Below are 19,670 nucleotides of genomic sequence, written 5' to 3'. Positions count from 1 at the left end.
ATCACAGGTGAGGAAATGGCCTGCACAAGGTAAAGAGCTGGTCCAGATTAGGTTCTTCCTTATGGTAATTGAAAAGGTCTTTCCACGTCTGTATGCATACCTACAGATGGAATTGATGAATAGCATTCTTTGTCATCTAAGGTGCTTCATGGTGTTATTAATATTTGTCTGTCCAGTTACTTTCTTGTATACACACCTTTTCCATTCTTTGTTCTCAGTGCCTCAGATTGTATTTTCACTTGCTACCGTCTTGACTTTGGGGCATTTAGGTTCTGATGGTGGAACTGATGGAAGTGTACGCTTACTTCTCCAGGCTAATTTCTTTTGCATGGGATACCATGTGAGTTTTTAATCTGATGGTCACTCTGTTTTATGTTGAAATGCCAAGCTGCCACAAGCGATTTTACTAATAGAAATATATCGGTGTTACCATTCCTCCTTCTTTACTTTATTTAGGTTCTTTGTTGAAGTCACACATGACAATAATTCTTAAAAAGATGTATTTCTAGTTTGATTTCTTCCTTTGGTGAAAGAAAATTTACATTAGCTGTGAATATAGGAATGAGTGACCAACAGCTCTTCCTGCCAATCCTTTTATTCTTCCTTTGTACAGCCTTTTCTGGCTTACCCATTCTGCCTATTCTTTCCCCTTTTTGTTGTCTTTTTTCTTATTCCAGTTTATGGCTCATTGATTTCATAAGTCATAGCAAGACCTCAGGTTCATCCCCGGGGCATAGACATCTGGAAAGCTGAAACAGGGATGTCAGCACAAAAAGAAAGTGGGGATAACTTGACTTTATCTGCCAATCTACAAATAGAGTGGTGAACAATGGTTTTGGCAGTGAAATCTGAGTCTTATTTTAGAAGTAACAAATTTGATTCATGCCCAGTTTACTGTGACTTCTGATGATGGAAATTAGAATATGGAATGTTGTTGGAAACACAGTACAGAGGGCAAAGTAGTGCATTGACTTTATAAGCTGTTTCTCTTGGGATCCAATAGCCATCTAACACAACCCCGAAAATATCAATTAAAGTGAGTAAGGCCAGAAACCGGAATGACTTATTTAAGGGGCAACCCCAGGAAGCATCAGGTTCCTGTGATGTTCTGGCTGCTGTTCCTTAGTGACATCCCTGTGGCAAACTTCTTGCCTTCCTGAGTTTAATCGATGCCTTAGTCAATTTGGGAGATAAAGTTTGCACCTTTGTGCCAGCAGATTGATGCAAGCCACCGGTTTCTAAGCTCACATTTGGAGCATATAGTAGCACAGCACGACATACTTTTGCTATCAGGAGTAAGGAAGCAGTACAAGTGCACAGAATACCTACCCTATTTCACAAGGGGAACTTTATAGCTTTTAGATGTGAATGATAAGGAGCAGCTCTAATTTCAGAGACATGCATTTTTTGGGTATTTTTTCTACCTATGCATTTCACCAAAAAAAAAAAAAAAAAAAAAAAAAGATTGTTGAACATTTCATTCCTTAACACCTGCTGTATATAGATGTGACAAAGCTCTTTTCAGAGCATCCTTTATTTAAAACTATGGTTTTATCCTGCTCTATATAACAGCACCAGTTCATGTTATGAGTTCTTGCTATGATGCATACAGTGACATCCCCGGCCTCTTCTTCAGGCAAGGAAAATTCCCGTTGGCTTCACTAGTAAGCTTGTCTGAGCAAAGACTGCCACTCAGCTCTGATGCCTGTCCAGTGGGCAGAGCTTTAGCCCTTCAGAAGGTTTGGTCTTACTGCCTCCAGTGAAGTCCATCCCTTATTCCAGAACCAAAGGCTGGGAACATGTTCACTATATGCTGCCACAACCTGTAGTCTGAGGGCAGCTGACCTCAGTGGTCCATGTGCCCCACAATATAAGAGAACCATAATTCAGTTCAGGATATCTTTAAAACAGTAGGTATTGCTGAAACCTACATAACTCCCTTCCCTCTCTTCAATTCGCAGCTACCTCATCCCTGAACTCCCAGCTTCAACAGCTTCAGCATCTTCAGCAGCTCCAGCATCAACAGCAACAACAGCAGCAGCAAGGGCAGCAGCAGCAGCAAAGCCAGCAGCAGCAGCAAACTCAGCAGGCACAGACTCCACAGCCACCACAGCAGACCCAGCAGCCACAGCCACAGCCATCAGCACCACCACAGCAGAACCAAACGCAGTCCCAGAGCCAGAGCCAACAGCCTCCAGTCCCACAGTCCTCCAGCTCCCCTCAGAAACCCAGCCAGTCACCAGGGCATGGCCTTCCATCTCCTCTTACTTCACCAAATCCATTGCAGGTAAGGCACTATGTACAAATCTCTAATGATTTAATAACAGAAAGTGCATACTGCTACTGCAAGGGGAAATCAAATGACTGTTACACCTTCTGACCATACAAGCTGAGAAATTCCACCTCATAGTAGTTAATCCTTACAGGCAAGCTGCTTAAAACAAGCCAAAAGGCCTGATAAGTCAGAAAAGCATAACAAATGATGGTCCTAGCTTGTTTCTTTCTGAATAATAATCATCTTTTGCTCTTAAAGCCCATATTGTAAAATCCATATAAAACTATCTATTTTTTTCAACGGATTCAGCATGCAACCTTCACAAATGGTATTTTCCCAGTAGTGAGCCTTTATGATAACTTATGAGGGCAGCAAAGTTAGCTACTCATCAGCAGATGATCTGACCGCCTGTAAAAGAAATAGAGCTTTGGCTAGTATGCGTGTGCACAGGATGGATGGGTTACCCTTCCATTTGAAACCACAGCCCAAAAATTTGTCCTGTTAAGGATCAAATACTTCTATTAAGAAGTGTGGTATAGGCTCCAACGTTCAGAATGCCAAAGAATCAGTCCTTGGTGCTTGCTCCACCAATATAGATGTTTTCTAACAGACCACATCAACAGCTATGGCACCCATGTTGATGCTAGACTCTTCCCATCTTGGAATTCCTGGGAAGAAATAAGATATCTCTAATACAATGATCCTATTTTTTTACACTTGTGTGTTCTTACATAGTATGTCTCGCGTAGTATTCATGTCCTGCAAGAGCAGCTTTGCCTATACCAGCAAGGGTGGTTCTGAATAAACACCAGGGTAATCTGTGAAGTGAATACTCTCTCAAGATGGGCAGTGGAACTGCATTTAGAAACCAGCTAGAAATGTTGACAAAAAGCAAGTGTGTGTTCACTTTATTCTCTAAATTTTGAGACCCCATTTTAAAGGTTTTATCCACTCTCATGGCTTCAGCCATTTGCTTCAGAAATTAAACTGCATTAGCTTAATAATTAAAAAATCCTTTTTTGATGCAATTAAGAGAATTGGTTTACAAGAAGCTGTGTTTGCCATATGACCAGTTAAACCTGCATTAACCTGAGGAGTTGCAACTAAATTGCATCAGATCTGATTTTTTAATGGTTTAGATAATAGACTTAAAAGTCCACAAGAAATGTGTCCTTGTTTCCTTAGCTTTTTCTTACAGTTGTGTAGAAAGTTTCTAGAGCTTCTGCTGTGCATTGTCTTAGACTACTTTTCCACCCCTTAATGCCCAGTCTGTCATGCTAGTGAGTGCTTCGGGACCCATTAGTATGCAAATTATTGACATAAAGAGACAGGAATAGTTCCAGAGGAGCTTCTGTTACATGTTATTGTTTCAGTACAGCATTAGTGTATGTACACTAAGCATACAGTCTATATGTTGCTAAAACTGCCTGCAAAATGTTTTTACTTTTAAAATTGTTGTGCATTCAGTTTTCTAAGCAGAGCAAATGCACACATAAATTAACATTAGAGTATGAAGGAAAGAGGATGATGTTAGATAACATACCTCAAGAGGGTTGTACTAACACTGAATCTAAATCATAGCTCTCATATACCCTCCAATCCCAATCTAAATCTCCTCTGATTTCGAGTACTTTCAGTCTCATGTGTGACCTACAGGTACTGGCCAAGCAGTTTCTACTGTTAGCTTTGTGGAGTCACGTCTCACTCCAGGAAGTACAGTAAAAGCATGTAAAACGAACAATTCCTTGCATAGCAGGTGCCAATGTCAATGTGTTTATGGAGACACCTTGGCACAGCACTCCCTTTAGCATTCATATCTTTATAACTACCCTTATGAGGGCAGTCTGAATAAGGCAGGCCAGACAGTAGTGGAAGATGGGATTCAAGTACTCTGACGTCATTTTAGTTCAAATACTATCTCCCATACCTTTTAGGAACTGGGATTAGAACTAATGAAAAATACCAAACTGAGAGGTCTGGCACTCCCACTGGTCTGAGTTTGGCCAGTACTGCTAAGCCAGCTGCATGACCAGGGCACTTTCAGAACAACAGCCAAGGAATTATAACTCATTAGCTGTCAGCTCTGGCTCAGCATTAAAGAGTTAGTAATAAACTGAGGAGTGGGAATTTTTTACATTCTTACCTCTCAAAGATCATCACCATCTAAGTAGCCACGAATACCCAACGGTATACCCACAGATACAAACGTGCTATGTGCTGACATCCAGAAGAGAAGACTAGATTCAGCACAATGCTTCAGGACTAGCCTTAATTATGCATGTATGGCCATTGATTTGGCCTTTTAGCCATTTCTACAGCAAGTGTAATGCTTCTCAGGTTTACCTAAGATACTGCATTTAATAGGACTTAAGAACTTGAAACATCCTCTGTCATATAACTGAAAATAGTTAAACTGTAATATGCAAATAGTTTAACTCTAATATGCAAACAAGTGATAGTCAGAAATATCTCCAGAGGAGCTGCTGTTGTACTTTATATATGGTTGAAGGACATGGTCATGTATTTTCTAAAGCAGAGCAACGCTAAACTCACCTCCATGAAGTTTGACTTTCCATTCTAAATCCTGCAGAGAAAAGCTGCTTTAACTCCATATGTTTAGCTTCAGGACTGGATCTGAAATTGTTTTCTACCATACAAGCATAAACAAAATAAAAAAGGAGAGAGTCCACATTTGGCAACAGTTTCTATGTCCAGTCCATAATAGCTGCTTAGAATGTGCTTTTCTTGTTTAAATGTCTGATGTTTTAACTTAAAAATCAACCTAGAACTAAATTCAGAGATACTATGGCCTCAAAGGTAATGATCTTTATGAACTAGAATGAAATGGGTTTTGTTTGCAGAATATTAAGGGAATAAAGATCAACTAAGTTAAAGTTTGACAGCTTAAATTTCATTTCTGAATTCTTGATTTTTTCATGTGGGCTTTATCCTTTTACATTATTCAGGATATGTCTGAAAGATATTAGTTTAGAACAATGCAACCTCAAAAAATTGTCATGGAAAGTCAGTAATTCAGGAGGATGATTGTGTTTGTTTCAAAAAACTCTGAAGGATAACAGCAATTACATCTCAAAATGTACAGATGCTGTCATGTCCTTCAGAAAGAAAATTAAATGAAAGTGACTTGCTTAGGTGTACCTGAGCAAGGTACTTTTGCTAGATGATCAGAAATTAATAATGCTGATGCACTGTACACCAGCTGAAACTCTCAGAACGATTCTTGTCAGATTGTTCTGCAATACTCTGCTCCAATTTTGTCAATATTTTTCACTCATTTCAGTGGGTTAGATTGTAGTTAAAAAACATATTATTTTTTTTAGGAAGGCTTTTAATGATGGCATACAAAGATGAAAAACCTTACTTTAAGTTCCAGGGACTGGATTCTTGTGATAACATTAGGGATGATGCTCCAAATTTATACTGGTAAAGGGAAAACACTGTAGAACCAGGTTCATCACTGGTTTGCAAAAGACACCAAAGAGAGGAGAATTTTCCAAAGCAGAAATGCATTTCAGCAGGTTCTGGGTCAGGTAGATGATGGAAGACCCTCTTCCCTTCATTTTAAAATGGTGAAATTCCTCATGTAGGTAGCTGTAGTCTTACTTTTACTTTCATTGTTCTAATTGATTGAAACAAAGCAATCCAGAGGTGAGAGACAACCTAGCTCATGTTGTAAACTGTGGACTATACTTCTGGGAACATATACTTTTCCAAATACGCCTCTCCTGTGCATTTTTAATATTATTACAGGGGAAATTATATAGGTTCTTGAATTGCCAGCATGTTGCAACTTCAAAGCATAGTTAGCACTCTACAGAGTTTCCATTCAATTAAATTTCTGGAGCCATAAGATCTTGATTATACACTGTATAAAATTAGATGAGCCAAGTACTAAGTAGCCAATTATTCTGCTTGACTGCCAGAATAAGGTGCTTTGTATCAGCAACATATATTTAACTGGCTCCAAATGGGAGGTTAGCTTCTAGTGCTGACACTCACTGTATGTTTTAGCAGTATGGATAAGATGAACCTACCTACAGCCATATCTACAAAAGAAGAGTCACACTTTAGGAATAGAGAAATTCCCGATGTTTTCTACTGCTCTGTTCGCGTGTGAATAGGAACAGACAAACAGGAAATCCCCCAGGGATTGCCCCACTGTAAAATTATTCTGACCATTTTCAGAACTCTTTCCTAAAGTACCTTTTTGTCATAGAAGCCTACCTACAATAACTGGAGCTGATGGAAGATGATGAGTGAGAAAAAATAATAATAAAAGGAGGGAAGAAGGGAAATGGGGGAGATGGCAACAACCGAGAAAATCTTGCAAGTAATAGCAAACTAGGATAGCAAAAACAGAACCTCCTTCAGATTAAATTTTCATACTAATCTTAAATAATGTATTTGGCACCTCAACACTTTTATAACAAAGGAGAAAAGAAAAGCAGAAAGGCTGCAATACTCAGCTGTAAATGAGGGAGAATGTGTACACAGATGCCCGAGGCTCCAACAATCAAAAAAAAAAAAAAAAAAAAAAAAAGCCCCTTCTCTTTCCCCTGAACCTCATTCACCGGTTAGCTTCTCATTAAAGAAAAATCTACTTTAAAAAATCTCAGTGTATACTGATACTTTGACAAATTTGCATATATTTAAGAAACAGAAGAAACAATGAGGTCTCTGTCTGAGGAAGAAAGCTGGGATAAGTTTGCAAGGAGTACAGTCAGAGGCCATGTATGTCTGCGTTCACATCAGAGACCTGTTGTATTTTGCAAGCTCATTGACTCCTAGGATCAAGAAAACTTGATCAAGATTATAAGATTATGACACCAGTCACCCACTGAGTTTTTTTGTTTGTTTTGTTTTGATAATATTATCTAGCTTTCCTGCTGTGCAATACTATGCAACATGGGATTGTCAGAATCTGTTCCCAAGTTACTTCTGAGTCAGTTTGGCAATTAAATATTTCATAAATGGTGAGCAAATGCAGTGGTTTGTACCCACTTTCCAAGGTTTCCCAATTTTTGGTGTCATTAGGTAGTCAAATATTGCACATCAAAAGGCAACAGGTGATACAGACTCATAAAGCACATATTTATTCAGGAAGCTTCATGCCCATGACCTGTATATAGTTAAGTCTGTTGAAGTGCTGATCCTAAGTAAGTTTCCAGGAGGTACTAGCAAGACCGAGGTCTCAGCTCTAAATAATATGTAACCTCCCTTGCAATCAGCTCAATTAAATTGAGCTTGATGAACTCTTCAGAATATTTTGTATATTTCATCCCCTGCTCCTGCAAACAGGTCCAGAAAGATTTAAACATCTTGTTCTACTGATAGTTTCAGATTTCTGAGTATTCTTCCATTTTAGTTATTTTTTGGGGTTGGTATAGGTGATTTCATGAGTGGAAGAAGCAAATACTATTCAAAAATTTCTACTTGCTAGAGAGTCATGGTCATACAGATGTCCCACCATACACATAGGCATATAACCTGTCCCAAATGCTGTTGTGATTCAGGTCTCCTCCTTTTGTTTTATGCTTTTCCTTTTGCCACTGCTCCTGCAATAGATCTTTGAACCATGCAGACGTTCCTCTATACAACTTTGAACCTTGCTTGAGAAAATAATTTGGCTTTGAGTTTTGGTGTACCCAGGACATCCTTTCCTCTTTTAACCTTTTCTGAGTGCTTCCATGATCCTTTTCATTCCTCCTGGGTCTACTACCAGTTGTCCACACCATGATGGCAACGTGGCAGTTTGTCCTAGCTGGATACTTGGCTGTCCCTGCACTGCACCTGGCTCATTGGCTCCAGTGCACAGTGCAGAAACTTGCAAGCTGGTTTCTTGACAGATCTAGCTTGTTTGAGAGCTACTGCTACTCATGTCTACCTGAAAGACGTCATTTCCACAGAAAGGCTGATTTCAGTTTTGTGTAAGACCACATTCATCCACAGGATTGAGTAGGGTTTCAAGTCTTTTCCTCAGATGTCTTCCTTCTTGTAGAAGCTCACTGCTTATTTGGGTCTTTGCTCTGTAAGACTGTTGAATACTGCAGTTAAAAAGAGCAAGGAGATGTTTAAGGGCTCTCAAAGAAACTTTATAAGCAAGTCTCTACATTCCCTGAGGAAACCTTCTCTCAGTTGGAGTGCTAGCTGCCTGGTCCATCCAAACATACTCTGCAGGTGTTGCTATTTTCAGAAGCACAAGGAGTACCAGTGTCTGATTCACATTTAAAGCAAAGGAAATTAATCTTTGAGCAAAACAACTGGCATTATTAGCACCCAAGGGGCAGAAGCTGAGGCTAATATAGGAAACCTTTTGCTAGAGAATTCTCTGATGGAGAGGAAAACAGAGCTGTTTGCCCAGCAAGCTCTGGCTTCTGAAATAGGAGCATTTAATAAACTCCCTAAAGCAACTGAAGTATTTAATAAACGGGGAAATAAATAAATAATATCCTCCCAGGAAAAATTTGGGAAAGGATCTGTATTCCCATAAGGTCTCCTGATCCCAAAGCCTCTCTAACCAGAGAGGAGGACCCTTGGGTGCCTTAGGGACAAAAAAAATAATAAAATGACACAGCCCCTCACATTCTCTTTTGAAGCCAGTAGATCAGGTTTGATAGAAGTCATTTTTCTTAATTTCTCTTTTCATTCCTATTTCCAAAAATTTACAGATAAGGAGAGAATATCTCAAAACATGGCTTTATTTTCCCTTGGTTCCTCATACCCCTCACTTCTTCGTAATATATATATGTGTGTGTGTGTGTGTGTGTATATATATATACATAACTTGCAAGTAATTATAGGTTTCTAGTTCTGTGAGAAATTTCTTCTATTTGGAAGCAAGTGGACCAAGTGAACACAGAGCACCTGATGGGATTGTTGAATCTGAATGAGGAGCTATATTCAGGAAGTGGTATGGCCCTGATATGTTATATCATTCAAAGCTCCTTGTACGAGTAAGTGCTTAAAAGAAGTTGCTCAGTTTCCAGGTGCTACCTAAAAAACAAAACAAAACAAAACAAACAAACAAACAACAACAACAACAAAAAACACTCTAGGCTGTGTTTTAAAGTTTAAAATTAAGCCTTTTTACAGCACTATTGCAGAGGTCTATCAGTGTCCACTTGTGGATTCTGTTGGTGCTTTTAGCACATGCAGTTTAGGGCAAGTGTTTAAAAAACATGATAAAACTTCCTCTTTTTTATTGGTAGCCAGAATGTTTTGAGAGAGTGACTAAGCACAGGCCTGGAGATTATGAAATTTGCTTAAGTGTTAATGGGTTGATTGCTGAGTTACAGCCTGCCGTCTTTACTGGAAATTGATTGACTGGTGCTGCAGGTCTTCACACTTGACGCTCGGATTTGACTCAAAAATTCTGCCAAGTCTTTTACTCTGAAATTTATCTTAATTAGATCTGAAAGACCTGCCACAGCAGAATAGTCACACCGATTAAAATGAAAAACAGGAGAAATTACTGATCAAATTAATCATAATGTCGGGTTACAGCTGTAGGTCTGATGTAATTTGCCACTCCAGTGGGTTACATCGGCCTAGGCACAGGAAAGAGAGCTGGTTTTACGCTGATCCATAACACCAGGCAGCTTCGGGCAGCCCATCAGGACGTTTATTCCATTCATTCTCTTGGCTTATTCTGACCTTAGTGCTGCAACTAGAAACAAATTAGGCAAAAGGAAAAAAAAGCATCCTTTTATCCAAGGGGTCATGCTAGAAACATGAGCTTCCCAAATCCTTCTTGTTTCATTTTTCCTCTTTCTCTACCAACCTTCTACTTTTGTTTGAAGTAACTAGCAATTAATTATGTGGAAACTGGAAAATTAAAAGGTCAGAGGTTACCACCTCAGGCACAAGCCAGCAAATGGGCATTTGTGAGTTCCTAGTGGGTTAAGATATGAGAAAATCAGGACAACTTAAGCAAACAGGTATATAACAGCACATGAGAAGGCATGTCCCAGCAGGTAGGAAATCAACAGTCAGACTTAATATCTTGTGTATGTGATGATCCTAAAATTTATTTTTCAATGATGTGCTTGTAATATACTACATTCTACTATAAAATTATTATTGTGTTTTAATTTATAAATTGCTGGTTGAATCCATATTAGGAGGAGATAGGTTGTGGGTCTTAAGGGACACCACTATAAAATTTTAATATGGAAAAGAAATCTATTGTGAGATTTCTAATATTCTTTCTACGAGCAAAGTTTGAAAGATTCTTAGGACAACCTGTCTTGTACAAGCACCACTGTATTTTTTGCTGCTGATCCAGGACAACTTCAAGAAATGAAGATATTTGCCACCAGCTGAAAAAGGAAATGAAGTAAAGGAAAGAGAACAAGAGACTAGATGAGCACTGTTGACTGTGAGTCTCAGAAAGATTTTTGTCTTACCTACAAACATACCCAGTTTTTATTTTGATACTGTAGTAATTTGAACTAATCAGGAATTTTCTAAGTGGTGTTTTCCTTTCCAAGAATGATGTAATTCACTAAATTTTACTACAGCCCCCCCCCTCCCCCCCCCAAAAAAAAAAAAAAAGTAATTATTTTAATTTTCTTTTGTTGAGCTAGGAAATAAGCTAGGGATAGTTTTTGTTTAAAAATACTTCAAACTGTATGTAAACAGTTTAATACATTGAGTTGGTTAAAAAATAGTGATTTTACAAAAGAAATTGAAAACTCTTTAATCCACATGATGATTCGAAATTTTCTAATATTGATCATCATTTTCAAATGTAAATTTTTGTTTGCTGAAACACTTCAATATTTCAGCTTATTGTTTTCATCAGAAACTATATCTTGTATTAGACAATTTCCTTCAGGACAGGAGCTTGACTTATTTTTGATAGCTTAAAAATGATCAAATATCCCATGAGGACTCTAATCAGAGAACAGAGCTAGGTTATGTTTCTGGAAGAGTTTGGAAGGCAAACCAGAGTTTCCAAAAGAGAAGAACTGATGTGCAAAAAGAGCAAATTACAAATTGCTAGGATTATTGTTTTAATAAAAGAATGATGACGGTTCATTTTGGTTCTGAAACAAGCTGAGATTCATAAAATAAAGATAAAGCAGCAGTCACTGTTGCAATATCTTTGTATACCTGTTAAGAAATACTTATCTGCTAGTAAATGACATCAGGAAGGCAGTCAGACCTGGGAGGATCCTAGACTTTTAGCAAAAATAAAGATGTTATAAAGAAAAGCTTTTTAGTATGGATCTGGTGACATCACAATCTATGCTACAGAACAATAATCTGTATTAGCAGTGACCACTAAATTGATATCAGAAGATGATTCTGATGAATCTCATAAGTTTCGCTATAGTAACATTATTATCCCATTTGCAACCTTCTGGATAGCCACATCCAACTGGAGCGCTTCCCTCCCAACTCGGGCAATGCTCTCCTTATGTGGCTCCAATACTCTCCTGATGGCTCCAACTGGAAGTGGGTAGGAGGAGGTAAAGGATCGATCCTCTCTTGCCATTTCTCCAGGGGCATGGGAACACCTCACAGAGTGCCAGCTGAAACACCCATGCTGGGAACTCCGTGTTCCATGGGAGGGCAGCTGATGAGGAATAGGGCTGTACTGAGATCGAGGTCCAGGAAGAAACAACTAAAGAGAATGCAGTCTTGCTCCCAGGACTCACCTGAAAGCACGGATTCCATTAGCATACGATTCCCCAGGGACATGGCCTGATTTTTTAGGAGGAAAAGGAAAATGTTGGGAGGAGGAGAGTATAGAAAAACAGTATCTTTGTTACCCACAGTGCCTTTATTCCTACTGACCTTTTCCACTGGGAGAGATACCAAAAAACAGAAGTGCTGATATTGTGAAGGGCTGAATTTGTATCACTGATCACCATTCTGGTATAAGATGCTGTGTACATTTCCATCCTACCTCTTCAACTTTCCACTTTATATAATGAGACATAGTCCTACTACTAGGGAAGTTTGCAGGAGGTTTCATATAGCTCACAAATGAGACAGGATAGAGCTCAATATGCTATTAGGAAGGTTTCTCTTCTTCTCCCGCTTCCCCCTGCCCCCCTCTCCCCAGCCCCCCAGCTCTTAGAATTACAGTTTCCTTTTTTTTTTTTTTTTTTTAACTGTCTTCTGACTATGAAACACATTCCCAATGCAATCAAAATGTATGTCTGACAGAATTTTCAGTTCATGTAAAACAAATATAAAAATAAAACTTGAGAAAACCAAACCATTCTAAAAATCCTTGATGTTTTCCCCATAGGCATTCAAAGAGTATGTCTAGGGGGAAATCACTGGTACTTCAAATGTACAAGCAGGTATAGAGATAACATATGTCAGTCCTACAGACCCAAACTTGGCAGTCCATGCTCTCATGAGTGAAAACTGCAGGGAAGAAAGGAGAGGGAAGGGGAAGAGATGGAGGGAGTTCTTCACTGCCCTATACAATCTGCATATTTAGCTTTAATCTCGTTATCAAGTTATGCCTCCGCTTATTGAATTCACTTTTGAAAAATAGTTTACATCAGGAAGTACCATGCTCTCATAAGTGGGTTGTTGGAGTCAAGAATGCCAGACTGCAGTTCCAGCTGTATCACTCGCATGTCACTTAATCTTTCTGTTCTTTTGTTGATTCTCCCACTGTTGCTTGATCTGTTTATACTGCTAACTTTTACATTTTTTGGTAAAATGCAATGAGACCTTGATCTTCAAATGGGCTTCTAGGTGCTGCTGTAACACTAAAACTACAAAAGCAAGGAGTATTGAAAAGAGTAACTGTATAGCTCTAGTCACTCACTCTAATTCAGAGTAGCATTGCTGTTGATTTCAGAGGACACAGATCTGGTATCCATTTTGTTTTCAAGTATATTGAATATTTTGAAGTTTCTGTCAGCTGCTCAGTGTGCTGCCAAATACACTAATGAAAGGTTTTCCTAAAGTTAATTTTCCTACTCATAATACAATAACCAAATTTGCTTTAACACTTGAAAAAATCCATCCATACTAAAGAGAATCAGTTGCTTAATCCTAAAATTAAAGGTTATTGCATGCAAGAGAAAATAATTACATGCTCAAAGTATGGAAAAAAGAAAACTTTTTTAATATGTAGGTATTTGTATAATTAAAGACTAATCAAGCATGAAGGCTGCTGACTAAACCAGAAAATGAGATTGTTGGCAAGCAATATTGTAATGTAAATGCCATTTTTGTTTAAGTACTAAAAAGCTGGAGGAGTGATATCCTGCACAGATTAAAAGCAAACAGCATTGATAATAAATATTTATCAGATTTCAAATGCAACACGAAGATTTTTATATTTTACATGCAAAATATATTGGTATTGAAATATTCAGTCACTTTTCAAAGGTTTGTTCACATTTTCACTTTAAAATGTTGAAAAGCAAGCACTCACTAGTAACAGGAACAGCTTTATAACTCTGTCTTAACCTGTAGCAATGTCAGTAATATGTAGGCAATGGGAAAAAAATTGAGAGTTGCTAACATACTTAACAGTAAGTGTAAATCAACTTCTGGGGCTAGAGGGTCAGAATTTTAATATTTTTTTATGGCTTTACTCATTTTTTGGAAAAAAAAATCACATTAATATTTTAAAAAGAGATTAAAGTTTTTCGAATTTAAATCTGTGCCATGATACAAATGCATAGTAAAGTATTTATGGAAGGCTTATGTATTTGCAGAAATTATACCAATGTAACCATCATTTCATAGTAGAGAAATGATTTAGTTAAAGCTTTGTATCTTCTTGGAGACTGTGCTTTTAAGTTGGTGCAAAAACATTGCCCTGGCTAAATGTGCTCATGGTATACTTTTGTATTATGTCTTATTAGCCTAATTCTTGTTCAGAAATTGATATATTTGTCTACAAGAGTTCTGGAGAATGAGAAAATGTTAGAAATGACGTACTCAAGTGTGTCCTCATTCCCATTCATTTTCTTTCCATTAGACTATTCCCAGAGTTGGCACTACTCAGTATGCTGAGGTACAGTACAAACCATCTCTTAATCAAACCTGTTCATGGAATAGTTGAAGCTAATTTAAAGTATCCTTCAACATCCATGAAAAGAGGCTTAAACTCAGCAGTTGTGATAGTAAGGCAATAAAGACCTTTGCTTTAGTACATGCACTGTGGGCCATTGCATCCTTTGTGTTGATATGTACCCCCTGTTGTTTCCTCATACATTACTTCTCAGAATAATTTTCATCTCACTTGATTATGACTGAGATACAATAGCATGCCACTAACGGAGTTATTGGGGAAAACTGACAATAGGGATTTTTGAATGTAAGAATGCCTACAACATTATCAAATTTTTCCTAGCCTAGTGTAATTGTGTTCTATTAGCCTTTGGACAAAGGGTCTGTAGACAAGTTAAAATTAAATAATGCTGTGCAAAAGTCTAATGCTAGTCTCTTGAATAAGCACTGATCTCATTTTCAGAAGGGTTGAGACACTCCTACAGATGTAAACTGTAGAAATTACTTAGTTCTTGAAGGAACCAAAATACAAGTTTCATCCCCCGGATTTCTTGGACAAATCTTGCTCTTATCAGTAAGTTATATCACAGGAAAATGATAATTTGTGAATGCCAAAATTTAGACCAAACCAGCCATGTTTGTACAGTATTCTGTGTTTATTTAAGTTACTGAGCTCTTGAACATACACAAATTCAGGTATATCTGTCCAACATTATAACTTCATAGATTTACATAAGAACGTCATGATTAAGAAACTTCATAAAAGGAACTTTATAGCAGGTTCCTCTAAGCAATTCATATTTACATCGTTGTAATGGTACTAAGGATTATGTTGAAAATAATACAAAAAGGAAAACAGTACAAAAAGTACAAAACCTTGTGCATAGGCCAGTTAGTGGTCCATCAAGAAGCAAACTTTGAGCCAGGTCTGTCTGATAGGAGGTTTCAATACAATTGACCTTAAGTAAGCAAATAAAAGAAAAATTAAAGGCTTTTGAAGGCAACTGCACATGTGCTTTGCCCTGGGAAGTGCTGTTGCATGCTAGTCAGCATTTGAGCAGCCCAATTGGCTAAGGGAGGTGGAAAGGTAAAAGGTCTGTTGTTAGATATTGTTTTTTATTTTATTTTCAATTTTTCACATGTCTGAATGAAGCATCATAATACATTTTAGGTTGCCTGTTCAACAAAAGACCCTAATTTATTTCTTCTACAGAGATGTCTGTTCCTCCCAAAGATTACTGATCCTATCAAGCAGGAGATAATTAATTTTTTGTTTACTAACTACAGCACTGTTTAAAGTGTAACTTACACAAAGGGTTTCCCTATTTCTTCTTGATGTGAGTTTACCACAGTTTACTGAGGAAAACATACTAATATGTAAATTATTTAAAGGCTGAAACAGACACTTTTACGAGTCACTAAACTATGCTATGTCTTGGAACAAAAAGAGGGTATCCCTGGGATATTTACCAGAAGGGTCTGCAAGTCAAAGGGGAAATGGATCCAGCAGAAAAAGAGCAATTATTCACAAAATAAATAAATAAATAAAAAGGATAGCTGTTAGAAATGTCAGCATATGCATCTGATATGCTTTTTTGTGAGACCATTACTTATGAAAAAACATCATTACTGCCATTTTGCACCAGATATTGCATACCTATTTCATGGTAATCATGGCTTGCATAGCATTCATTTATGTGGAAAACCTTCAGAGAAACCTCAAAACACTCAGTGAAATGTACAAACATCTGGTTCTCTGGGTTTATCTTCTTTGACAAGCATCAACTTAAACAGAATCTTAAAATGTTTGACACTTATATACATCATTTAAGTTCATGAGTCAGTAAAGAAATGCAAGCCTCATCTTCAGTGTATACTTTTGAAAGTCTTGATCTGATTTTCTAAGTTAACAATACTCTCTATTTCAAATCATAAAAAGTGATATCACAGTCGTGGTAAAAACCTCACTTGGAAGCCTGAGGGCTAACCAGGTGCTGCTCTATCCAAAAAGAAGTTGCCTTATTTTCATATAAGACATACCCCTCATCCGAGCAACAGATCTTGAAAACTGCTAAACTTTTTCTGGATGTGGTGCATTTATTTTTATTTTTTCCCATGGGAGAATGGGTCGAATTTTTGCCTAATCTTTTTAGTAAGCTTAAGATGTTCCATGATCTTAACAGATATTTGTATCCAAACCGGAAAACTAAAACATAAAAAAAGAGGTAGCTGACAAAGTTTTGCATGGATGAAATAAAACTGTGAAGTCAGATTTCATCCTTTTCACTTCACTATACATACATGCACCCTATGCAATTTGAGAAGTGAAGGACCAAAAACTGGAGTGTTTCACTACTACCAAAACACTTTGGGGGCTTACAGAGGGAGATAGTTTCTAAATATAACCAAAATGTCCACCACTTTTTGAAAAGTTTCTGTTCCTATGGAAATAATAATGCAATAAATTGTTCAGTCTTAAATAGATGTATATATATTTGCAAAAACAACTGTAACAAAATATTTTAAATTACATCTCTATCCTGGAAATCACCATGGGCTTCAGAAATTCTATCTGGTGTTAGAAAAGCTGAATCTGACATTGTCCAGCTGCACACTATTAAATATAATCTTCACATTAAGGTGCTGTTTTCAGATTTCCCAGGGTGTGATACAACACATCAAGGCAACAGGGTGATGATCTGAGGAAGAGGCTCCTAAGAAAGTAGAAAGATTGGTATACTTCCCTCTTCTTCTCACAGCTAACACACCAGTGTTTGCTCTATGAAATACAGACGGCCATGCCAGTGAAATGGTCCAGAGCTAGACAAAGGATTTTTACCACAAGAAATGAGGTTTGAAATCATTAGGACTTACTCATCAAACCATCTTCATTTTTCTCCAGTTTGCTCCTTTTCAAAATGCCTAGTAAACTTATTTTAAACAGTTGACTTTGACAACACTTTTTTTTCCTTTTTCCTTTTTTCCTTTTTTTTTCTTTTTTCTTTTTTTTCCTTTCTTCTTTTTTAATTCAAGAGTTTTCTGGCAAAGATTGTAGATTAACTGAAAAAACAAAGCTATTCATTCCATGATTCTATGATTCATGTCATCTGGTGAAATCATCTTGTGAAACATTGTCTTAGCCTCAGGTTCAAGCCTTTCATTGCATGTGATTCAGACTTGACACTTTGACCAGGGTCTACTCATGGTGGTAAATGTCTTGTGGCAGAATAATGGATGTTTGAGGGCTTTTACTTTTCCATCTTGGAATATAAATAGTTGATTCTTCATCAGGTCAGAAAGAGAACTTACTGTCCTACTTGTCTTAGTGTGCATAACTTTGACAAAGGAAACAGTTCTAATTAATGGTGGAGAAACTTAATGCACCTGTGGCTTACTAAGTCTAAGTACATACATCTCTTTTCAAGAATTGCATGCTGGAAATTTTAATGAACAACTTCTATAAATGTAGAAGACCACAAGTGGCTCCTTGTAAATATTCCAGATGTAAGCTAAGACTGGTTTGGTTTTGTTCTCTCTGGAGAAAAGAGGGAGTGATGAACTTCTAGGTTACCTGATATTCTAACCGTTGTTTGAGAAGAGGTGCCACTGTAGTGGAGCAAGAGCACTACTTTTCCTGGGAAAGCTGGCTAGTATTTGGATTGTGTCTGGCAGCTTTTCACTTTGAACATAACATCCTAAGCTGCTTTAAATGGAAATTTAAAATATATATATATATGACTGATACAGAAAGATTAGTTAGTTTAAGTTATATCATGTATGTATGATTGAAGCTGATCTTTTATTTTTCAAATAATCAGTATCTTCTAAAAATAAGGAATAATTGTTAGTGTAGGTATTGAGTGACTTCCTATTAGCCAAAACTAGTTTTAATATAATGAAGTGTTGAAATGCTTCTGAAAAGTACAGTTAAAATAAATCCCTAAACATCTAAATGACCCCTTCCCTGCTGCCTCCAATACAATTAAGACTTTATGAGCAGAACTTGACTTTTAATGATATTAGGCCAGTACAAACTTTACAAAAAGAGGAATTGCAAATTCTGAAAACAAAGTTTCAGCCTGAGTACCTTGATAAAGATCTGTGACCCCCAACCCTTTAAATATTGAACTTAGACTGTAAAAATATCACTTCATATTGATCACATGGTTATTAAAGTCAGTCAAATGCTCAATTCATATGTCAAACACTTGTAATATTTCCTGTAAATATTAGAACAAAAGAAGAGGGTGATAATATCATTTTGTTCAGTTGCCTTAGATTTATTCATCTTTTCATCACTGAGAAATAATAAAACTGTCACCAAGAAATGCATTAAATATGCCAAGCATTTATTAAGACTAAATTCATTTACAACTGCATCATGTATGTGGTGCATGTGTACATTAGTTCATTTATGTGAAGGAAAGAACTTATCCATCCATATAACTCAGAGTAGTAGCGTATACATATGCCATGTGTTCTTGTTGTCTTCTTTCAGTACACCTTCCCTCTCCCAGCCACATACTTGTAACCCTGAAAAAGTATGGTTTATTTGTTGAATCTCAAGGAGAATGAGGAAGCATAGTAAGTCAACAGATATTAATTAAATGTTAAAGGCAGGTTTTAAAGTACCGTCAATATATACAGCTCCTAATGACATTCAAGCGCGCTTACAAGGAAGGTCAGGGGGGAGATCTTGAGATCCCCCAGGTTCCCCCAAGATGCCTTTCCATAACCAAATGCTTTCTTATGAGTAATCGAAAGAAACCTTTAGTCAACGACTAGGGAGTCTTTACAGACTGGCTTCGATTGGAGTCTGAGTGCAGGCCTGTGAGCAGGAGGTGTTTGTAAGCATTTCTAATGGCATTTTGATGTACATGTACAAAATTGATGTCGGAAGGATCATTGTAAAATCCCAAACAGTGGAATATTGAGGACATTTTCAGGTGGCAGTCAGATTCTGGCTGGGTGAGCCCAGTATATTTTCTCATGTCACAGTTGATTAGGTTCACAGGGAAGTGGAAAGAGTAAAAAATTCTCTTATTACTGCAGCAATGCCATATCAGCCTCTTTTCCCTTTGAATGCAACATTAGTTTTTGTCCAGAACTCTAACTGCATTCTACAGTTTGGGGAATTGTAAAGCAGAAACAATTTTCCCAGCTAGGCTGACCTTCACAGTAATGAGAAATGACTGGAATTTCTCTCTATTTCTCTAACATTTGGGGAGAGGGGGTAGGAGAAATGTGTTTGTTTTACCTGATATTATGTTGTGGGCATCTATTTGGCACTTTGAGCCTAATTTTTTTCCATTCAGGAGATTACATGGACTGCTGCACCATCTGACCTAGTAGCCATCCCTCAAGTGTATAGAGAAACAAC

At 37.4% G+C, this 19,670-nt stretch overlaps 1 protein-coding gene across 1 annotated transcript in view; it reads left to right on the top strand.

The window, feature by feature from the left end:
* Nucleotides 1–19,670, top strand: part of POU6F2 (POU class 6 homeobox 2) — a gene marked incomplete at its 3' end in the record, with an annotated part of 316,938 nt that overhangs the window by 217,124 nt on the left and 80,144 nt on the right. The window contains exon 5 of the mRNA XM_082752801.1: nt 1,962–2,287. Within this exon, the coding sequence (XP_082608927.1) occupies nt 1,962–2,287 (326 nt within the window). The remainder of the gene's footprint in view (nt 1–1,961; nt 2,288–19,670) is intronic.

The sequence above is a fragment of the Aythya marila genome, assembly GCF_965140915.1.
Source record: "Aythya marila genome assembly, chromosome: 2".
Classification (NCBI taxonomy): Eukaryota; Metazoa; Chordata; class Aves; order Anseriformes; family Anatidae; genus Aythya; species Aythya marila.
This window is presented reverse-complemented; position numbering and strand designations above follow the sequence as displayed.